General features: G+C 34.3%; 3 protein-coding genes across 5 annotated transcripts in view; all 3 read left to right on the top strand.

Annotated features, from left to right (window-relative positions):
- Nucleotides 1-447: 447 nt before the first annotated feature.
- Nucleotides 448-1,288, top strand: LOC122401949 (protein SREK1IP1-like). Its single transcript, XM_043404417.1, has 2 exons — nucleotides 448-599; nucleotides 773-1,288. Exon 2 carries the CDS (start codon nucleotides 775-777, stop codon nucleotides 1,222-1,224), a length of 450 nt encoding a protein of 149 aa, XP_043260352.1. The 5' UTR covers nucleotides 448-599; nucleotides 773-774; the 3' UTR covers nucleotides 1,225-1,288.
- Nucleotides 1,289-1,781: 493 nt separating this feature from the next.
- Nucleotides 1,782-3,124, top strand: LOC122401946 (nitric oxide synthase-interacting protein homolog). The gene is made up of 5 exons (XM_043404412.1): nucleotides 1,782-1,975; nucleotides 2,152-2,263; nucleotides 2,340-2,737; nucleotides 2,816-2,924; nucleotides 2,986-3,124. The coding sequence occupies exons 1-5, from the start codon at nucleotides 1,800-1,802 to the stop codon at nucleotides 3,055-3,057; spliced, it is 867 nt and encodes a 288-aa protein (XP_043260347.1). The 5' UTR covers nucleotides 1,782-1,799; the 3' UTR covers nucleotides 3,058-3,124.
- Nucleotides 3,125-4,785: 1,661 nt separating this feature from the next.
- Nucleotides 4,786-24,656, top strand: part of LOC122401934 (protein cycle) — a 113,606-nt gene continuing 93,735 nt past the window's right edge. For 2 of the 3 annotated variants that reach the window (XM_043404380.1, XM_043404383.1), the window contains exon 1: nucleotides 4,786-5,090. The gene's annotated coding sequence lies outside the window, so the exon portion shown is untranslated. The other variant, XM_043404384.1, reaches the window with a different exon arrangement.

The following is a 24,656-nucleotide window of genomic DNA, read 5'->3' as shown; positions in this document are numbered from 1 at the left end:
ACAGTATATGATTATAGGTAGTAAAATTCTTTATAGTTTGTTTATTTTGTTAATTTTTAAAAAATTTTTATAAACAATCAATAGACGTAGAGTAGCAGAAATGGTGTTATGAATTGTGTAACTGACAAATATAAATTGTCTTTTAACTGCATAAATTTTATAAGCTGTAATTTATAAAACTTCTTTCATGCAAAATCTTTATAAGCTTTTCATAAAACTATATCAGATTTTGTCGTTATATTAAATAGAAACTAAAATTTTTATTTCACTTCAATCATAAAATAAATGCCCTAATTGCTAGTATTAATCACATTCACACACCATTTTATTACATATTCAAATAATCCGCCAGCAACATACCAAACCAACTATGAACTCACAGCCGACTCTAGTATGAAGTAGTTTTTCCAGATGGCGTAGATAAATATCAAAATATTGTGATTTAAGTGGAAGCTTGGTTTACAGTTTGGAAAAATTATAATTAGTTTTGTAATATTTTATAGTGAACTTATCATTTCAACTGGACAAAGTCGTTTAAAGAAAAGAAAAGTAAAGCATTTATATAATTAACTGGTAGATAAAACTTTCATATATTAGAGGTTAGTATTGTACTTTTAAGGACCAAGCATTAGACTAGCTAGTTTTTATCTACTATTTATGAAAATATTACAAATCTGTAATTGTTATGTAATCTTCCCTTAACTTTAATTCATAGCATTCATTTCCAATTGTTAAAAATTAATAATGATACATGTTTACATTGTGTTTGTAGATATGGATCCAGAGTTTCTTTCTAGACTGATTCCACAAAACAAAGATCATGTACGTCCAGCGTGTAAGAAATGTGGATATGCTGGACACCTTACATATCAATGTCGAAATTTTATCAAAGTCGACCCAAACAAAGAAATTGTTTTAGACGTTAGTAGTACAAGTTCTGACAGCGATGAAAATTATGTAACTCCTCTAACTGAATTACGCGAAAAGGAATTAAAAAAGAAGCAAAAGGAAGCTAAGAAGAAACACAAGTATAAAAAGAGCAAAAAAAAATCTAAGAAGCATGAAAAGTCAGATACAAGCGACAGTGATTTTGAAACAGAAGTTTCCAGCGGAGAGGACAAAAAACATAAACACAAGAAAAGGAAGAAGAAGTCCAAACATAAAAAACACAAGAAGCACAAGAAGGATGATACATCAGATAGCGATTCTGATAAGACAAAATAGTTTCTTCTTCTTCATAAGCCAATATTATAAGTACTGTAACTTCTAATTGAAATTGTAAATACTGACTGCGTGTGACTCATATAATGTATATAAATAAATTTATATCATTTATAAAACTGTATAAAACTAAATTTACGTGTAATACACAAATTAAGTGTCATTTCTACAAAAATAAGGAACATAATTTTTAATTCATTTTTCATATATTCAAAATATTTTCTTATCAAATATAATTTTCGGTAATTTTTAAATAAATAACAAATGAACGTAGTTTTACAGAATTTCATTGGGCTATCACATATTCTATATGAATTTTTATTTTACCAGTAACTTTCGGTCTAAATCAAATATGCGCATGATATAAATATTTGAGATTCTTCAATAATGCTTTAGGAACATTTTTTAAGACCTAAAATCATAATGAAATGTAAACAAAATCGATTATTTTGAAACTTTAACCAGAACCTCATTTAAAGCATGAATTGGATGGCGTTAGTAAATACTGCGCAGCCGCAATAGCAAATGAGCTGCCAACGTACTTATAGGTTAGAATGAGATAAATCAGTAAACAAAGAATGACGCGACATGCAAGAAATTGCACAGCTGGAGCTGTTTATACGTATCATGAGAAAAAGAAAGATGCAGCAGCCTCAGGTTACGGAACAAATACACAAAGAGTGGGAAAAGATTCTGTCAAGAATTTTGACTGTTGCTGCCTAACATTACAGCCTTGTAGAAATCCTGTCATAACGTTTGTATATTTTATTGTACATTTTATTCATCGTTCTTACTATATATCACTAGTCATATACAGTCAGTCAAAAGAGTCTCCATACACTGCTCTAAAATTTATTGAACGTTTTATATTAGCCAAAAAGGAGGTCAGAAATAAATAATTTTTACGTTATTTTTACGGTATATTTTTAGAAAGAATGGCTATTTATTTGATAAAGAAGCAATTTTGGAATATGTATTAACCAAGAAGAGAGAGTATACTAGAAAGTTAAAGGAATATGAAAAACAAAAACATCAACAAGAGGTAACCATAAAAAACAATTTCAATATTTATATGTTTCATTTATAATGGAACGTTATTGTATAAAAAAATTGTTCAGGAACAATTTCATGAAAAAACTGCTAACGAAGAATTACAGAAGTTACAAAAGTTTTTAAAAGGAGAGAAAAATATTGTTTCAAGAAGTCAGACTGCAGTCGAATCAGGTTCTTCAGTTTCTAATATGAGCAATGGCAAAGATAAAATATTACCTAGTTTTTGGATTCCTTCTAAAACGCCGGAAGCAAAAGAAATAATATTGCAAAAACCAGATAAAACAATCTACTGTCCTATTAGTGGAAAACCACTAAAAATAAAAGATCTTATTCCTGTGAAATTTACTGAAGTAAAAGATCCAGATGACAAAAAATCTCTTATCGTTAAACAAGCAAGATATATGTGTCCTATTACACATGACATCCTAAGCAATAGTGTTCCATGTGCAGTTATAAGGACAACGTATGGTTATTTATATACTAATATTTCTTATGATTATTTGTTCAATTTGAGTGAATGTTCGTTTTGTCTTTTTCCTAGTGGCGATGTAATTACAATGGAGTGCGTAGACAAAATTATAAAAAAGGACTGGATCAATCCCTTGGATAGTACAAAATTGACTGAAGCAGATATTATACCTCTTCAAAGGGTAATTGATGAAGATGTAATTAAAGTAGAATAAACTGCAAATTATAACATTGCTTTTTTAGGGAGGAACTGGATATGCAGCTGTTAATGATTCTTTGGAAGGTAAACATGAGAGACCGGTATTACAAGCATGAAACATGCAGTCAGTGAAACTTGATTACATATATAATTTTGAATGTACAAAAAAGTATTAAATTGACCTTATCATGATACTGATACTGATAAACAAAATGTTTTAATTGTTTATAAATAAATTTCATAACAATATAAAAATCTTTGAAATTGATGTAAAGCTTCTTCTACCTCGTTTGTGTTACATTTCACTTTGCAATTATCATTTTTATCACTTTCAATAAATCGAATTTTTCGACACAGTTTATTAAAATGATCGTGAATCTACTTATCGTTATATTTATTTACGCAAACGTATGGAACGTAAATATATTCTATAATTTCTGACATGTTACTATTTATTCGTACGAAACAACGTAGAGCATAATTACCACAAAATATTTAAGTAAGAAACTGCTAATAACTGATTAATCAAGTTTCTGTTTTTTTTTTTTCTAAATAAAATTAACATGTATTGTGACTAGTGTTTGAAACGGTTTCAAAAATAACTTTCAATTCAAAACAGTTACGAAAGTTGAAAGAATATGATGACTGTTACAGATACATCGATTTTAATTTATATCGATTTCGATTCTTCAGAACCGATTGTATATCGATTTTATAACTTATTTTTAGGTTATATGTATCTATATTTTTCGAACACGGGTTTTAATTCCTATAGAATTAGTGAAAATAATAACATGTTATATGCGGATCACGTATTAATACGTTTTATGTATTTCGTATATTTCGTGTTTTACAGTGAGGAGCAAAACTGAACACACACACGACATTTTAACAAAAATAATTTTTTATTCAATATTTGCATATAGAATACAAAAGAAACAAACTAGTTAGTATTATCTAGAATCTTTTGGCTTTTCTTTCTTATACCACATCATGTGAAGCAAACAATGAAATTTCATGGTGTGTCACTTATAATGTGGGGGTATATTACTGCGTATAACTAGTATTCATATAAGAATATTTTAGAAAAAAATTTACTAGAAACAATTGAAAATATGCTAATATCAGAGTTGATGTTATATTCCAACATTACAATGCTCCTAGGCATTCTGTGAACAGTGTGAAGAATTGGCTGCAAAGTCAACTATTTCAAACCATGGAATGGCCTGCGCAAATGCTAGGCATAAACCCGATTGAAGATGAAGTTATAAAATAAATATAATGCTCCCCCAATAACGATAACTGATTTGTGGCATAGAGTGCAAGAACAATGTGGTATTCTATGACACCAGAGTATTACGAAAATGTAATATTAAGTATGTCTAAACGTGTTGAAGCAATTATCAAGGTTAAAGGTTTATGAAAAATTATTTTTGTTAAAATGTCGTTTGTGTGTTCAGTTTTGCTTCTTATTGTATCTCAAATGTCAAGAGTTTAACAGCCGTAACAAAAATCTTAATTTTCATTGCAGTGTATCTATTGTATAGAACCGAACCTTAATCGAAACAAACCAAAACTGAAATAAGTCAAAACCGATACATTCATAACAATTACAACATATTTTCGGTTCTCAACTCCTGATTACACCATGGTATTATGTTTAGACAATTGATAAATTATATGTTACCTTACTAAACAAATTTGTGGAAATGTAAAACTTTAATCGTTAACATAGCGAAAGTCGAGTAGAAATAATACAATTCTATATATTCAGATTAACAATCGTTATAATGGTCTCAAACGTTCTTTCGCGCGTCTTTCAACAAAGGCGAGATAGGCCAATCCCAGAATGCCTTTCGCCGCGAAATATCGATTGGCGATCCAATCCCGACTGGGATTTCCGTCCGAAGGTGTCGCCATCTTAAGGTGTACAGTTTTTTAAAGCGTTCCAAAATTCTGGAGCTCTGCCGGCCAAGCGGCAATCTGCGAGGCTGCGTTAGTGTTCGCTGTTCGCTGTACGTGTAAGTGCTTCCGCGTGTTGAAAACATTTAATTTCTTGCAACGATCTTTTTCTAACCTGTAAAAATCAAGTGTCGCCATCAGTTATGAAGTGAAGAAGTCGCGATGATCGTTCGCCAATAAATTGAAGGTGAGTGTCCCTCTGCGTAAGTGTGCCTTTTATCGGATCAACTATTGTTACATGTGCAATGCCACGACGGTAACTCTTTGTACGCTTGGTAAGTCAGCAATTTCGATACCTTTTAGCTAGTGAAATGATCACCGCGCAAGATTGTAGCAAATATCAATAGAGCGTTTGGAAATAATTCAACGAGGAAAGTAAAGGCAACTCATAAATCTTAATGCAGTCATGTTGCTTGATACGTATTTCAATATCTTGACCATTGGTTTTGCATGCAAGTTTCCGCCAACTCCGTGAACAATTTTTTTATAATACATTCGCGAGCAAAGCGTGCAAATGCATTGTTTGGTATATAATCGGAAACGAGATAATAAAACGAAAAACAAACATCAACAGATTTAATCTTTGACCGAATTGTTCTCGTTAAATTGGAACCGAATTGAAGTAAACAGAACTGCGTCGTTGGATAAAACAATTATTGATATGTTTTCAAGCATTAACCTTCGTCTATAATTCGTACTCTTCTTCAGTTTCGTTTGTGCGTTCGCGGGTTTAACGCGATGCAATCCCACTACCGGACACCGCGACATCTCATTTTTCACGAGCGTGCATTTTCAGCGAGTACTGTCAGTTTTATATTTCAAACACACGGAACGTATGTACAGTTACTTCATATGCAATATTGAATTAAAGTTGAACGCGTATGCAGGGTGTTCGGTCACCCCTGGGAAAAATTTTAATGCGAGATTCTAGAGGTCAAAATAAGACGAAAATCAAGGATACCAATTTGTTGATGGAAGCTCCGTTAAAAAGTTATTAACGTTTAAAGTTCTGCCCGTACTGAATTTTTTTCTCGAAAATGTGCAGGATTTCGGGGGTATGTCTGTTCACCGAAAATGATTGTAATTGACCCCCGCAACCGAAAATAATTTTTCCAGATTTGAAATTTTTTAATTTCGTCGAAAAATTTCACACCTCGAATTTTTTTCTAGAAAATGGGTAGGATTTCGGGCGTATGTTTATTGACCAAAAATGATTGTAATTGACCCCCGCAACTAAAAATAATTTTTTTTTATATTCGTATAAAAGAAATTGATATTCGTGATTGTCGTCTTATTTTGGCCTTTAGAATCTCTCGTTACAACTTTTCCCATGGGTGGCGCCCCTGTATAAAAAGTTTACGAATCAAAACAGAAAGGTGTTACGAACGATAATTGCAATTAATAGATTTTATGATAGACGAAGACGTGCGAATATATCGATCACATAGTTTTCGATTCTGTCGACGAACTGATTTTCAGTTATCGATTATATTTCTTTGTCACCACATTCTCGTTGTTAACTCGATTGCCAGTCGATGCAGTTGATATAATCTAGACGATTGAAATCGAGATCACAATCGCATTGCATTGTGTTCGTAGATTCGAATTATCACACACAGATAAGATAGTTGAAATTTACTAAATTTTGGTGAAATGTGTATTTGAATAGAAAACAAATATACGTTGCACGTAAATAAACTCGTAGACATATTTATTAAATATAAACTTACTAATCGAAATATATTTAAAACAAAAGGGAATGTCTATTTGCGCTTATTTTTAAAAAATTGACGCGCAAAATACTGGCTTGTTTTCGCTTTGATAAATAGCTCATAGCTAAATATTGTTTTGTGCACGATCGCAAAAATAGTGATCTAGTTTATTGATAACCGTGATGTAATTTACAGGCAATATCGTTCGCGCCATTGTTGACCCAGTACTGAATCGGCATAGTCGCTATAATATACAATAAACAATAATAATTTTGTATAAATTACACGTACGTCGATTCAGAGCAACATATGTATATGTATATGTTCATGCATTTAAGCAGCATTAATTATTTGATGCATAAGCTAAGATAAAAAGAAAATGCAAAACAATTTATCATCGATACGTTAGCGTATAATAATAATTAAAGTGGTGTAGATAACTTACCAAATGGATATACATAGTATGCATATATGTATTTTTGTACTCGTGTATAAGCGACAGTATTAGATATACAGGGTAATTCTAATAACTGGGCCAGTCTATAGTTTTGTTTTAACGATACTAAATGTCAATGTTAATAAAAATAAAAATTGTACAATGTACGAATACAGTAAGTGCGCGATAGAGGACAGTTTTGTATGGTTTAATGAGCTGTATTTTTTTTCTAAATGGTGCAATTGCACTATTCAAAAAATTATGAATTTATGTATTTAGAAGTTACCTATAAAGTTATCGAAAACTAGGTATTTTGTTTTTCCTATTAAATTTGTCGAAAAATAAAGTGTATTTGTTTAAATAAATAACTAAAAAGAAAGAATGAAGATATATTGTCAAAATTTGGGTCAACTAAACAATTTAACGACAATTACCACAAAATGTGTGAAAAGAGTCTAAAATGCAACGGTGAAACGTTCAAGTGCCTGTTGCAATATTAAAAACAAAATTAAATATCTTCTAAAGTATCGAATTTTCGATGACTCTGAGTTATACGTTTTTTTTTGCACAGAAGGATTCAATGAATCGATTTTTGTAACAAAGTCGGAATATTTAAAAAGAAAAGTCTCATTTTAAAAATTTATTTCGAAACAAAGCGAACAAAATTTTCTTCGAACGATAGATTACCAGCATTTATGAATTATTTTATTTCAAGGTTGAAATTTTTATTTTTGTTCAACGAGTAATTAAATAAACGTTTATTTATCTCTTGCTAGTTATTCGTAATTTTGATCCAAATAAGACGTACACCCGTCTCCGGGACAGAGCTATAGATTGGTCCAGTTGCTAGAATCATTCTGGACACGTGTACGTACGAAAACATACGCGAAACCTTGTTATGTCACTAAGAAGACACATTTGAACGCTGTCGCTGCTGCAACACATACACTACACGCGTATATAAGGAACCGTATCAGTACTTTACACTCACATGGTTACATACGCGTGTGTGCGTGCCATACGTAATAGAAGGTTAAGCTAGGTTGACCGACCATGATGCAGAGTGCATGCGTAACGAATAGTTCGCGCCGATTGTACGAGTGCACGTATCTACCTAGAGTAAAAACATTGTACGTGCATGTGTTCGTGCACGTGTAGATGATAAGCGGTGACACGACGTTATATCATCGTCTACGGGGCGCATGGTGCATATTGCGACACGATCACTGCAGTTCTTTCACCCATTCGATTCGGTCGCAATGCACGCGTTAAAACGTCCAACGTAAATCGGCTTGATCGGTAATCCTTAAATGCGAATCGTGTACCAATTCGCTGATCTTTACCAACGAAGATGCAAACGGATGCATTATTGCGATCGTGTAGGTGGATGAACTCAAGATACAATTATTTCTATTAAAATTTGGACGTCATACTCCATGTACAGGGTGTTCGGCCACCCTTGGGAAAAATCTTAATGGGGGATCGTAGAGGCCCAAATAAGACGGAAATCAAGAATACCAATTTGTTGATGGATGCTTCGTTAAAAAGTTATTAACAATTAAATACAACAATTTCGAATCGTATTGGAAAAATTATTTTCGGTTGCGGGGGTCAATTACAATCATTTTTGGTGAATACACATACCTTCGAAATCCTATCCACTTTCGAGAAAAAAAATCCGGTAGGAGCTGAAATTTTTCGATAAAAAAAAAATTGTTCAAATCGTTCTAAAAAAATTATTTTCGGTTGCGGGGGTCAATTACAATCATTTTTGGCGTTTACACATACCCTCGAAATCCTACGCACTTCCGAGAAAAAAATTCCTTACCGAAAATCTAATCAGGTACCTAAATTTTTCGACGACAAAAAATTTCAAATCGTTCTGGAAAAATTATTTTCGATTGCGGGGGTTAATTACAATCATTTTTGGTGAATAGACATACCCCCGAAATCTTGCGCATTTTCGAGAAAAAAATTCAAGAACGTGTGAAATTTTTCGATGGAAAAAAAGAATTTCAAATCGTTTTGGAAAAATTATTTTCGGTTGCGGGGGTCAATTACAATCATTTTTGGTGAATAGACATACCCCCGAAATCTTGCGCATTTTCGAGAAAAAAATTCAGTACGGGCGGAACTTTAAACGTTAATAACTTTTTAACGAAGTCTCCATCAACAAATTGGTATTCTTAATTTTCGTCTTATTTTGGCTTCTAAAATCTTCCATTAAAAGTTTGCCCAGGGGTAGCTGAACACCCTGCACAGAGTGAGTCTCCTAACATGACGACCTTAAATATCTCGTAAGGTATTCGTTGTATGAAAAAATGTTTGAAACAAAAGTTGTATGGTTTCTAGGGGGACATTCAGTGCCCTTATCTATTTTTTATTACCTTCCTTTTTTATTGAGATATTAGGGTCATCCTCAATTTTTTAAATGGAATGTCTAATATTTTTTTTCGCATTCGGATAAATCATCAAATTTTGCGTAAAAAAGTATTACACAAAGTGGGACTTCAAATGAATATTTACTGAGATATTTTTTAAACAAATTTTATTTCAAGCGGTGTTCGAAGTGCTGTCCATTACAGTAAAAAATTTGAGTGAGAGATTCTAGAGGCCAAAATAAGAGGAAAATGAAGAATGTCAATTTGCTGATTGAAGCTTCGTTAAAAAGTTATTAACAAAATTGTTGTTAAAAATTATTAATAAAATTTGTCTACCTACGCGAATTTTTTTCTCGAAAGTTGTTTAAATATCGCGTTAATTCGACAATCGGAAAACCTCGATTAAACCACCGCGTGATTGAAAGAAAAAACGAGCTATTTTTTGTACGGTGTTGTTCCTAGTTTACGCGACATTCCATAGCCTTCTCTGCGGCGTAATACGTTTCTGGAGCAATACCGTGTAGAAAAACTCCAAATTTACTTTCGATAACAGTCGCACGATCGGCCCAGTAACGGTTCCTAGAGAATAGGTGTTACTACGCCGAAATAAAGAGAGGATGCGACGATAATAACCAGACAGCGCCGCGAGACGACAATTTTCCCTCTCGTGACCGCGATTAAGAATTAAGTCTGTCTCTTCGAACACTCGCTATTTGGTTCTCGACGAGAGCGGACCTCAAACGCCGACCTCGTCTAACAACAAAGATCGATCATTGAAAAGTTAGATTCGTCTAACTTATCGTAGAATCACGTGAACGAAGTAGCACGAATTTAGACTGCTGCGGATTCTGAGGAATCCTGCCTAAAGTCGAGATATTCGAGCCATACGTTCTCGTGCAGAAATCGATCAACGCGTTGATCGAACCATTTTGGAAAGTAATAAAATCAGACTGATTCTCTTTCCATATAATTCAATAGCAACCGGTGGCTGAAAAATACCGAGCTTACACTCTCATAGTGATTGGTTACAGCCATCGATGCTAAGTAAACACGTACCGCTTTAGTCAGCGGTCGTGTAGGAGGTATCGAGAGAATTTCTCGATCCTCCCTTGATTATTGCACAGTGCTAAAATCCACCTATAGGGGGCTTTTTGGCGTATTCCCTGGGTGGAATCGCCGTCCTCCAAAATCGAGTCAGTGCTTGGGATCACACCCACGTAGGGGCCTTTTTGGTGGACTCCCAGCAGACTTCGACCTGCTCGAGCGTGGTTTGTAGATCGTGTGTACAGACACCAGGTGTAGAACGACGCTCAAAGGACACCGTGGTGTAAGAACCTTAATAATCAGTTGCTTCTTGCGCAGTTAAGAGACTGCACCACACCGGTCCCGTACTGACCAGGGCACGGTGATGAGCCGCGGAGCAGACAACATTCGGAGCCATACAACCTCCGCCTGTTGTCCACTCTAGCAATAATCAAACCCTGCAGTCCAGGGAAAATCGAGATTAGAATCTCACCTTCCTGTACTGCAATCTCGATCATACGAGAAACGTTTGATAATACAGTCCACTAATACAGCTGCGTATCGCTGCATCAGAATCCCGCTCCTGTTTACCATAAACGGAGCAAGGAGCGTGTGGAATAAAGCGAGTCAGACAACGCAGCGAGCGTTGTCAGGCATTTACAGCTGGATTTCGGTCTTTTTTTTGTTACAGAAGACCGAGACGAGAGTTGTAGCGGCTAGACGGCTAGCCAGGTTTTTCCCCTGAAATTTAAATACCATTAAATATATAATTTCATTTTAATGTCTTTCAAGTTTGTTTATTTTTGCAGTTTGTTTTAAATAAACGGCCTAGTCAGGTTTGACTGGGCGAAAGAAATTTATCAGTGCACGATTCACTTTGCCCCATATTTCCGATCCCTCGTAATCCGGACTCCACGTTAAAGGGTGAGAGACAAGGTTTTTGTATAAACCTTTGCGCTACTCGCACCTATTTTAACAAAAAATGCATAGGATTTGCGGCGAAATAATATACAAGGAAACGAAATTACATTCACATAAATGTAAAATTTCTTTTCTCAAAATTTCCATTTTGACTTTCTCATTGTACACTAACACTAGTAGCCTATTGTAGAGTAATTTGCGTTGTTATACAATATATCGAGCGATTATGTAATTTATGTCCAAAGAACGAAGATTCGTATTTGTGCGATTTCTCCTATTGGTGTAATCTTTTCCTGGAAAGTTTAATCGGTTACATTCAAGACCGCGATAAGGTTTTATTTCATTAACGACGTCTATAGGAGAGAAAGTAGGAACTGGCTAGTATACTACCGTCCCTAGTTTTGCCTTTGTTGTGCAGACGCCCTGATCTACTGACCCTACTTCGTGAGAAACTAATTACACACCCGTGTAACCCAAATGTGCTCATAAATATGCTTGTCATAGGCATTTACCACTTTTATCCTGCATTTAGTGCCATTTAATGGTACAAAATTCTACTCAATCCTTCATATGTACATTTTAATTCTACTAAATTAATTCCAACTCTCTTTAAATTCTACTCAGTCTTTTATACATTTAAATTCTACTAAATTAATCGACTTCTTTTTACTGCTTGTTATCGAAAAGAATAACTTTATAATATTTTACATTATAATTTTACAAAACACTTATTGTTGGGCGTATTTACATTTAACTAATTGTAACTCTCGATATAACGAATTTTAATATATACTTTCTTTGATTAAAATATTTTTGTAAATAAAAATAAGACAGGTACACATTTTAATGTTAATTGTGTGAGCATACTTTTAAAAAATTATACCATTTTGTTATATAATATACGGCACTGTATCAACCAAAGGAACTGAAGGTTATATCAAAAACTTTTATTTTCCATTTTCCATTTGGTCTTTCATGAAGAAACGTCCCCTTCCTGATTATACTACAATTTCTCTGACACCTTGAATAATAATTATACAGGGTGTTCGGTTACCCCTGGGGAAAATTTTAATGGGGGATTCTAGAGGCCACAATAAGACGAAAATCAAGAATACTAATTTGTTGATGGAGGCTTCGTTAAAAAGTTATTAACAATTAAATTCAAAAATTTCAAATCGATCTGGGAAAATTATTTTCGGTTGCGGGGGTCAATTACAATCATTTTTGGTGAATAGACATACCTCCGAAATCCTACCCACTTTCTAGAAAAAAATTCTAGAAAGTGTGAAATTTTTCATCGGAAAAAAAATTTCATATCGTTCTAAAAAAATTATTTTCGGTTGCGGGAGTCAATTACAACCATTTTTCGTCATTACACATACCTCCGAAATCCTACGCGCTTTCGAGAAAAAAATTCCTTACCGAAAATCTAATTAGGTGCCTTTTTTGACAAAAAAAAAATTTCATATCGTTCTGGAAAAATTATTTTCGGTTACGGGGGTTAATTGTAATCATTTTTGGTGAATAGACATACCCCCGAAATCCTGCGCATTTTCGAGAAAAAAATTCAGTACAGGCGGAACTTTAAACGTTAATAACTTTTTAACGAAACCTTCGTCAACAAATTGGTATTCTTGATTTTCGTCTTATTTTGGCTTCTAAAATCTTCCATTAAAATTTTTCCCAGGGGTGGCCGAACACCCTGTATAATAATTCTTCCCAAAAAGTGATTATCTGCATTAAACAATGATTTAGTTTCGCGTTTTCTTTATTTACATATTTCATTGTGCAATTTGAAGATATACACGCGTGTCATTTCATAACACCAAATGTATAATGAAATTAATGACCCTTAACTGGATTAAGAAAAAATTTCATTTGCTTCTTTTTTAAACACGTCTTTCAACGAATGAAACTTATTCTTTATCGTAAATATTTGCTTTCATCCGACTGAATTTATAGATACTTGAAAATCTTGAAATTTTATTATTCTGCTCTTTACAAGTACCAAATGATAGATTTTATAGAAAACGTGTTATTATTTTTCAAATTGAAGATATTTAGTTTATACTGCTCGTGTAACGAAAATAATAATTTTTTAAAGGTACGCTCTTCACGAATTATTATCAAAGATAAAACGAGTGATTTCCTGCTATCGAGAATCAACTGATGTTTAAATGTATAAGTCGTTGTTTCAAACGACATCTTATTAGATACTTCGTCGTTTTATTATTTGATTACGAAGGAGTAATGGATGGTGGAAAGATTTGAGTGATTAAATGTCGTTTTTACGCAGTCTCAGCGACCAACAATGCTAGGCATTTCGCAAAATTTCCGCGGGTGGTACAAGTTCTCGGCGATCGGGTGAAAATTACGAGCAATAGTTTCCTCCTGGCGGAAACTACGATTACAATCGCTTGTTAATAAATATATAGTAGTATAGCCGGTCACCAGTGCTTCGTACACAGTTTAAACATTACGTAATACGTATTGCGTGTTTTGCTGTGGCATTACCTCATATCGAAGCAATTCTCGAGTCTGGCGCGGTCATTTTCCCACCGTGGCTACCCTCCCTTCTGGTTCAAATATGCGTAAACTTGTTTCCGTTTCAGAAAAGATATTCCGCAGAAAAATAGCTATTTCCTTCTTCTTGCGATATACAGGATACACGGAACACTTTGCACACATTTCCGAGCCTTTGAATAATTCGATTTGTAATTTTTCATTTATGCTTAACATTCCTATAAAACCTTTGTGAAATAGTTTTCTAAAAGGCATCAGGTCGAAATTCACTCAGAATATACAGGGTGTTTACCCATCCTTGGGAAAAATTTTAATGGGAGATTCTAGAGGGCAAAGACGAAAATCAAGAATATCAATTTCTTGATTGAGGCTTCATTAAAAAGTTATTAAAAAATTTCAAATCATTCTGAAAAAATTATTTTTGGTAGTGGGGTTCAATTATAATCATTTTTAGTGAATACACATACCTCTGAAATTCTACTCACTTTCGAGAAAAAAATTCGAGTAGGTATGAAATTTTTCGGCGAAAAAAAGAAATTTCAAATCGTTCTGGTAACATTATTTTTGGTTACAGGGGTCAATTATAATCAGTTTTGGTTATTAGACATACCCCTCGAAATCCTACCCACTTTCGAGAAAAAAATTCGAGTAGGTACTGAAATTTTTAGACGAAAGTAACAAATTTCGAATCATATAAAAAAATTATATTTAGTTACGGGGGTCAATTACAATCATTTTTGGTGAATAGACATACCCCGAAATCCTATCCACTTTCGAGAAAAAAAATCCGGTAGGTGCTGAAATTTTTCGGCGAAAAAAAATTTTTCAAATCGTTCTAAAAAAATTGTTTTCAGTTTCAGGGGTCAATTATAATCATTTTTGGTCATTACACATACCCTCGAGATCCTACGCATTTTCGAGAAAAAAATTCCTTACCAAAAATCTAATTAGGTGCCTTATTTCGACGAAATAAAAATTTCATATCGTTCTGGAAAAATTATTTTCGGTTGCGGGGGTCAATTACAATCATTTTTGGTGAATAGACATACCCCCGAAATCCTGCACATTTTCGAGAAAAAAATTCAGTACGGGCGGAATTTTAAACGTTAATAATTTTTTAATGAAGCCTCCATCGACAAATTGGTATTCTTGATTTTCGTCTTATTTTGGCTTCTAGAATCTCTCATTAAAATTTTTTCCAGGTGTGGCCGAACACCCTGTATAGCTGTGATACAAAAATGAAACTAAATGCAAACGATGGCTGCGTAAATCTAGTAGTGCTAGGTTAGGTGTAAATTATAACGAGAATGCGTTTCTGATGGTATTACAAGCATTACAAACATTTTTCAAACACGTCGCTCAATGCAAATATTGGTCAATCGTTCTAAACCTCTTTCTAAGTGGCTTTATCTAGCTACAGCTTCCCATTAAAGTAGTTTCGACAATTGAGTAGGAAGACGCAGACCCTGCAATTTTCGTCGCGTTAGATGTAAGTCGTGCCCAGAATACGTTCTTGACGGCATCATGGATAGGTATTAATAGAAATAGAAGTCATGCGAATGTATTAAAACACCGTAAAGACATTTCAGTCTTAAATGCAAGGATATAATTTTTGATGTTATTTATAGACGTTATTGAAAAACTAAATCAATCGAAACTTCTTTTTAAAGAAGACTTTTTAGCTACACCTTTTATAAACAATAATAGTTATATTACTTGTCTGGAAAATGACTTTTCTTATCGATAAGTCCATCATTTAAAAACTATTTAGGAGTTTTGGAGACGCTTCGGCTATATAAGTTTTCATTAGGCCAATTTTTACAATTAAATAGGAAGACATTGGACTACAGAAAATATCAAATATCGTATATCCTTTCTTTTTGTAAGCAATGACAGTTGTATTTCTTGTCTGGAAAGGAATTTTTTCTATCGATGAGGCCATCATTTTAAAACTACTTAGAAAATTCTTAGACTTTTCGGCCATAGCTTTTCATTGATTTCATTTTTACAATTAAATAGGAAAACATTGGACCCTGCAAGTTTTGTCGCGTTATATTGTAAGTTCGAGCGAGAATACATCCTTGGCGGGATGAGAGATCATGATCCGCTATTTGTACATACGTAGGATTGCATGCTTGTTTACTATGCCACTTCCGACTAGTAGTCTCGCTTTCGATAATACGATTTCTTTAGTCGGTTGTTACAGCTCACGAAACGATCTATAGATCCCGCTGATTCGCCGTGTTTACGTAACGCAATATCGGCCAAGCATAAATCGGTGTGGAAGGGTGGGGGGGGGGGGAGTGAATCATCGATTACACTTGCTAGGCTGCAACATGGACGACGGCTTCCTTGTTAAGCCTTGAATAAGTAATCTGCCCCTGAGGTGACACGGTGTACAGAAAATCGGACAGTTGTGCACATCCATTTTTCGGGAATTTCTTTCGCGACAGAACAAGTCAAAATTCATTCATAGCACGGCGATATCTCATTGAGAACTACACCGGTATATTTTACAAACCGACAAAAATTTTGTATAAATATAGAATTTTGAATGAATATGAAACGCGAAGCAAATGATTAATAACGGTTTTGTTCTTAATACTTGCAGGATAAGAATAGGTCAACAATATTCACGTAATTTGCGTGTGTTATTTGAGATCGTTGCAAACGATGAACGTAACTTACGCTGATTATGTACTTAATAATCAGTTTAAAATATCGGCAGTTCTTATCAATATACGATTAATGTCGTTGAAAAGGTAAGAACTTCTTGCCGATGTTTTTTCGTCCTACTGAATATTGAATTGACACTTTTCATTAATAAAGTGAATATTATTGACAAATTCTTACCTTTAATTGTACCGGCTGTAAAGCGATTATCGTTGTCTCCGCGTTTTCTATTTTTATTTTAACATACTAACGAAGAATTTATTATCTTATGTTTAAAACATACTCTCATAGTTAGTTTGGAACTCCACGGTGCCTTATAATTAATCCAATAATAAAAATCGTGTCATTTGGAAAATGTTCTACTTTTATTTACAGTAACATACAGGGTGTTCGGTTACCTGTGAGAAAAATTTTAATGGGAGATTCTAGAGGCCAAAATAAGACGAAAATCAAGAATATCAATTTCTTGACTGAGGCTTCATTAAAAAGTTATTAAAAGATTTTAAATTGTTCTAAAAAAATTATTATTGGCTGCAGGAGTCAATTATAATCATTTTTTGTCATTACACATACCCACGAAATCCTACCCACTTTCGAGAAAAAAATTCCTTAGCGTAAATCTAATGTTAGGCCAGAAATTTCAACCGAAACTTTAAAATGTCATAACTCCTGAACGGATTGGACGATTGTAATGTTTCATAAAGCACACAACGCGTATTTTGGTGCAGAATATGTGGAAATTTCAAAATATTCGAAAAGTTATTCCTTGACCTCTCAAAATGAGAAAACCCCCATAAAAATGGTCCAATTTTCAAACAGCCATAACTCCTATAATAGTGAATATATTTCAATGAAACTATTTTCTGAGATAAAGCTCATGGGTACCTGCAAAAAAGTATTAGACAACTTTTCTGTAGAGCGTCAAACAAATTTATTAAAAATGAAAAACACATTTTTAAGAAAAATCGACATGGGGTGCCTAAATTTTTCGGCGAAAAAAAAATTTGAAATCGTTCTGGAAAAATTATTTTCGGTTGCAGGGGTCAATTACAACCATTTTTGGTCATTAGATATACCCTCGATATCCTACCCACTTTCGCGAAGAAAATTCGAGAAGGTGTGAAATTTTTCGACAAAATTAAAAAATTTCAAATCGTTCTGGAAAAATTGTTTTCGGTTGCGGGGGTCAATTACAATCAGTTTTGGTGAATAGACCTACTCCTGAAATCCTACCCACTTTCGAGGAAAAATTCAGTACGAGTGGAGCTTTAAACGTTAATAACTTTTTAACGACGCCTCCATCAACAAATTAGTATTCTTGATTTTCGTCTTATTTTGGTCTCTGGAATCTCCCATTAAAATTTTTCCCACGGGTGGTCGAACACCCTGTATATGAATCTTGAACAGAATTTTACCTGTATAATTCTGCAACCGCAGAAGAGAAACATTTGCACGCGTTATACAGGGCGAGGCACTAATTAGTCCCCACGATTTTTCAGCTCCTTTCGATGATCTGTCAAGAGAATGTTTCCTATCGAAGATAATTAATATTTAACCAACAAGAAATTGCAATTGCTTAGATTTGAAAACAAACTGATTTTTGGTTTAAGTTTGAGGTACTGTTATACTATTATACAGTTTGGGGGCACTGTTATATTTTTAAGTAGGACTGTGTTCTTAATTTTTTTGTCGAAAATTAATTCTCTTGTAGGTAAATACTAATTAACTTTAATAGGAAACATTTTTTTGTCAGACCATCGAAAGGGACTAAAAAATCGTGGGAACTAATACGTGCCTCACCCTGTATATCGACCATTCAATATCATTAATTATTGTTTGTAACAAGTTAGTGATAATACTTTCAAGGTTTTCATAGACTTTTATATGGAAATCTTGTTGTCTACAGATACGAATAAGACCTTCTGACCTTTCTCTCTTCTCTCTCTCTCTCTCTTTAATGCGTCCTAGATTAGATGAATCTTGACGTACTTGCTAATAGTCTTTTGTGTTGGATTTAGAAATTCATGTGACCAAATTCCTTATATGCATCGAATTAATAGAAGATATACAGTAAGGAGCAAAACTGAACACACGTACGACATTTTAACAAACATAATTTTTTATTCGATATTTGCATGTAGAGTGCAAAAGAAACAAAATATTTAGTATTATCTACAATCTTCTGGTTTATCAAAACAAATTTAACATTTGTGATATCATTATTATTTTGCTCCATACAATTCTCTGACTAACAGCAAATTTTCTAGGAATTACTCGCGTTGGTAAACCCAATTTCAATTAGAAAATGATATTGATCTTTATACACGGTATGTCGGAAAAATAACAATGAAAGCTGCCAATGCCATCTATTAAAACAATATGTAACCTGAAAGCTGTATATATCATCTACAAAACAAAAGCATCATTATTGGAATCGACTAACGGATTGTCGAGTTATAACGATTAAAATGGCAGTACCTTTTGTCACTTCGTTGCAGAAACACAATGGAACAAAGAGCAAATAACAAATTTTGTTTCAAGCTCGAGGAAACTTTTACAGAAACATTTGAATTGATGAAAAAAGTTTATGGTGATTATTGTTTATCCCGTACACGTGTGTTCGAATAGTAGAAACGATTCCAGAACGGTCGTGATGCTTTGGAAGATGATCCAAAGCCAGGCCGGCCAAAAAAGAAAAATCGCGATGAATCGGTTGAAAAAGTGCGTGAAATGATTACCTACGATGCTACTTCAAGTGTGAGATGGTTGGCAGAGGTACTAAATACGACTAAAGACATGATTCACGAAATTTTGTCAAAGGACTTAAATAAACTGATATAATTGCTCGCGCTGAACATTGCAAGGATCTTATTAAAACAGCCAGACGGAACTGCACATTCCTGGAATCGATTGTGACTGGAGACGAGACTTGGTGCTTCAAGTACGATCCACAAACAAAGCGCCAAAGTACAACGTGGAAGTCTCCAGAGTCTCCGAAATCGAAAAAATTGCGATTCCAGAAGTCACGAGAGAAGACAATGTTGATCTGTTTTTATGATTCTAAAGGTATTATACTTGGGGAATTCGTTCCACAGGGTCAAAATGTCAATGGTGAATATTATCTGGGTGTTATGGAGTGTTTGTGGAAAAAAATCGTTCGATTGTGGCCCGAGTATCGAGCGCCAGGAAGTTGGTTTTTGTTGCGCTATAATGCACCATCGCAAAGGACTATCGCTGTTCGTGAATTTTTGGTGAAAAACAGGTCTGTGTGCTCCGACATCCTCCGTATTCGCCGGACTTATCTCCGTGTGATTATTTCCTATTCCCAAAACTCAAACTGGCCATGAAAGGAACGTTTTATGACAGTGTTACACAAGTCCAAGGCGCGGTGACAAGAGTCAGTGAGGCGATTCCGCAAAATGATATAAAAAATCTATGCTGGCATTGGTCGAACGTGCCTAGCGGTGTACTGATGCGGAAGGGATGTATTTTGAATAAAATAAATAATTTTCTTCTTTTAATTTAAAGCGTTCCGTTATTTTACCGACATACTGTGTATCTTTAGATAATGGTTTCATGACGTTATATTGATGTGTGTTATTGCACGGCAACGATAAACTAACAACTACTGCACACCTGAATACGACATTGACTTTGATGGATTATCAAGCTGTTTATAAAGTCTATATTTACGGTTCCTAATTCCAACAATCTTAATGCGATGCAAAACCGACTACACGAAAAGAATTGTACAAAGAGAAATAATATCGATATCACAAATGTTAAATTTGTTTTGAAAAGCTAGAAGATTATAGATAATACTAAGTATTTTTTTTTCTTCTGCATTCTACGTGCAAATATTTGATAAAAGATTGATTTTTTTGAAATGTTGTACGTACGTATGTTCAGTTTTGCTCTTTACTATATACGTAATATTTTTAAGTCGTCGTTTTACGGATATCAATAGTCTGACAAAATGTATGTAAATATATTCGTCAAAGTGTTCTGTTGCTTCATTAATACGTAACTTCGTTAAGTAACAGATAAACTTGTCATACAAGTATTTAATGGTATCAAAGTGTTTTTTAACTTTGTAACTAATAGCGCAAGTTGATATATTCCTTATTGCAACCATCGCTCCTTCATTGAATAACGATCAATATGTTAATCGTTATGTGTGAATTACGCGGGAGCGTTATGTATGCGTCTCACGGATTAAAAAGAAAGTGATACAAACGTTTTCGAAAAGCTGGGAACACAGATAGCATTGCAAGTAACTATGTACGTATTGAACGACGTTAGCATATCCTCGCGTCTAATTTTGCTTATCGGTTTACATATGAAATAACGATGTTAATCCCTGTTTGCAGTATCATTACACGTGTGCCCCTTTTTGCACAAGAGTTTACTGAACAAACATTGATAAATGTAACTAGAAAGATATAAAAAATATTTTTTCACAATATTAATAGGTATTACTGAACAATCTTACGTACAAATCACATAAGAACGTGCCATTACTGTACAAACTTCAGGATGATTCAATTTTGTTTCATTTTAAGAGATGACTGTTTAATGTGTGCCATTCGATACGAGTGTAGGCTCCCACTATGTTCGTGGAGCCGTTTATTTAGCAAATTTGAATGAATAGAATAGGAAATTTTTATAAGGAGTAGGATCTTAATTTCATTTCACGATTCAATTACAGCTTCTTTCGACTGTGAAATGATTGAAAACTGTCGCTTGTGTGTATAAATACATCGTGCCATAATGCCTCACAGATTTTATATGGCACTTCGCTAATTTCATGGTAAATGTTTCAAACCACTTCATTGTTATTCGACTTCTATGTATCAGAGCATTATCTTGTTGGTACATCCAAACTATGTGGTTCTTCGAGTGAATAAAGAACAACAAATTGTTTTCCAATATTGCGATGTATTCTAAATTGTTCTGGATGAAGGAAACGCTAATTTCACCTTGGCACTCGATCAAAACGCAGCCCGCATTATTAGAAATTGCGTTTGGAAAAGTATTTTCGTTCCTTTCGTAGTTCCCACCAGTAAGAATTAAACCGTCGAGGTTGAATTTGTCCTCTCTGGAAAATGTTACCTAATAAAAAACGTTAAATGGGAAACAATAACATAATGTCACCTTTCAACTTATTAATTTTTAAGATTAACTTCCATTGTAGGCTCCCTCTATGTCCGTGGAGCCGTTTATTTAGCAAATAGAAGGTTCAATACTATTTACAACACTTGAATTTATTTACAAATATGTACATGTGTTAACAGTTTAAATTTCAATGTTCTTATTGGTGTTCTTATGGAGTCCTTGTGTTATTCTAACTTGGAAAGTCTAATGCCCCGCGATTTTATACATATTCAAAAGGAGGTGGAAACCTCATGTATCCAATCAAACCCCTGCCCATCCCTCGTGGGCCAGTCCTCAGATATTCGAAATCCCACCCACTGAGGGTGATACAGGGGTGGGTGTCCGCGGTCCCAAGGGGCAGGTATGGTCCCAAAGTACGGTGCTTAACGGCTTGAGAGTACGGCAATTTGTTTTGTACCCTAAGGTACTTGCCCAATTGCCAATCAAGTAATTTAGCTAATATTAGCTAAATAAGGGGTCCGCTAATAAGTGTTGGAATTCCCAACAATGAGACAGAATAAAGGCAACTCGGTTTTTAAACTTTTTTCAATTTCCTAACAGATTTGTAAAAAATCTGTCGTTAACGAATTAAAAAATGAATATGGTTTTACTAATAATAACAGATGTTTATTTATTTAACTTCGCGAGGCTAATTCTGTATAGAGTTCAAAAGTAGACTAAACGATTATACAGGGTGTTCGGCCACCCCTGGGAAAAATTTTAATGGGCGATACTAGAGGCCAAAATAAGACGAAAATCAAGAATATCAATTTTTCGATTGAGGCTTCGTTAAAAAGTTATTAAAAAATTAAATTAAAAAATTTTAAATCATTCTGAAAAAATTATTTTTGTTTGGAAGGTCAATTACAATCATTTTTGGTGAATAGACATACCCTCAAAATCTTAACCATTTTCGAGAAAAAAATTCCCTACCGAAATTGTAATTTCAGGCCAAAAATGTCACTCCAAAATTTCGTGTGTATCATTAACCCTTTGCACTCCTATGTCGAGCGTGACTCGACAACAGTTTTTATCTCAGGAACTCCTTTGTCAACAATAATTTATATAAAACAGATATTTAATTGAATTTGCCCTATTTTTTACTTGACGTAAATTTCAAATAAAACACTTAAAAGCTTTGGGAGTTACTAGCAACAAAATTGAAATATAATTTGGAGTGCAAGGGTTAAAACGTCATAACTTCTGAACGGATTGAAGGATTTTAATGTTTAAAAATGCAAATAACATGCATTTTAGTGAAGAATATGTGGGCATTCTAACAATATTAAAAAGTTGCTCCTTGATCCCGTAACGTGAAAAAACCCTCATAAAAAATGATCCAATTTCCAAACATCCATAACTCCTACAATAGTGAATATATTCCAATGAAACTTTTTTCTGAAGTAGAGCTCATGGGTACCTATAAAAAAGTATTCGACAACTTTTCTGTAGAGCGCCAAACAAATTTAGTAAAAATGAAAATTAAATTTTTAAGAACAATCAAAGGTGTCCAAATTTTTCGGCGAAAAGAAAATTTGAAATCGTTCTGGAAAAATTATTTTCGGTTGCAGGGATCAGTTACAATCCTTTTTTGTGGATACACATACCCCCGACATCCTACGCATTTTCGAGAAAAAAATTAATTACTAAAAATATAATGTCTGACCATAACTGTCTGTTACCCTGAAAATTGAAGAGTTTCAAAACATTCTGGAAAAATTATTGTTTGTTGCGTGGGACAATTACAATTATTTTTGGTGAATAGACATACCCCCGAGATCCTGCGCATTTTCGAGAAAAAAATTCGAGTAGGTGCTCGGCGGAAAAATAAAATTGCAAATCGTTCTGGAAAAATTATTTTTGGTTGCAGGGGTCAATTACAATCATTTTTGGTGAATAGACATACCCCCGAGATCCTGTGCATTTTCGAGAAAAAAATTCAATTCGGTCGGAACTTTAAACGTTAATAACTTTTTAACGAAGCTTCCATCAACAAATTGGTATTCTTGATTTTCGTCTTATTTTGGACTCCAGAATCTTGCATTAAAATTTTTCCCTGGGATGGCTGAACACCCTGTATTTTAAATACATTGAAGGAACGAATTTTCTGCAGACCACCGAGGTCTTGGGGTCTTTGGCTTTCCCCAAATGTTTATAAAAAAGGCAACGTTCTCGCTCACTCTTGCATGGTGTACCTGGACACTGGACAGCAGGGTGGGCAGGAATGTTGCAAAAAGCAGGAAACGCCCTGCCAAGGTGACAATTTGTTTAATTGTTGGAGGGCCATCTAACCTTTCGTCTAACCTCACGCACGACCGGGTGGATTTTTTTTAATAATTCGCGTGGCGGCCAAAATGTTAAAGTTCGTCTCGTCCGTAAAATCTTGCCTCTGACGCAAGAATTCTAAAATAATTTCGCCCGTCACGCGTATCGTCAACGGCGGGATAACCTAGTCAGGATCGCCGACGGCAAATCCAGCTAACCAGAAACTGCCGCAGTGCATAGATACGAAAAGGTCAAAGCATTTCAAATGCAAATAGCATTTCTCTCGTAAGGATACATAATACCAAGCAGTGATTGCACGACGCGGGTCCAATTGGTTACCGTAACATCATTTTACGGTTAATAATTACTCGAATCTCGCGCACTGGCATATCAAATCAAATTCCTAAAAGATTGGCCGAGTCACGTCGGAACGCATGTTGCATTCGCTATCGAATCCACTTTCCCTACGGCGCAGTACACATAGTCGACAGTGTCTTGTACGTTGCCTCTAATATCTCGTGACTTCGCATCGCTGACCGATATCCGTCCAAAGCGCTAGAAAACGAAGATTAAACAACTTTTACACGCCGAGATTTTTGTATACATATACAGAGTCTTCGGCCACCCCTGGGAAAAATATTAATGGGAGATTCTAGAAGCCAAAA

Source organism: Colletes gigas, unplaced genomic scaffold, assembly GCF_013123115.1.
Source record: "Colletes gigas isolate AHSC1104 unplaced genomic scaffold, ASM1312311v1 Colletes_gigas_Sc00030, whole genome shotgun sequence".
Taxonomy (NCBI): domain Eukaryota; kingdom Metazoa; phylum Arthropoda; class Insecta; order Hymenoptera; family Colletidae; genus Colletes; species Colletes gigas.
This window is presented reverse-complemented; position numbering and strand designations above follow the sequence as displayed.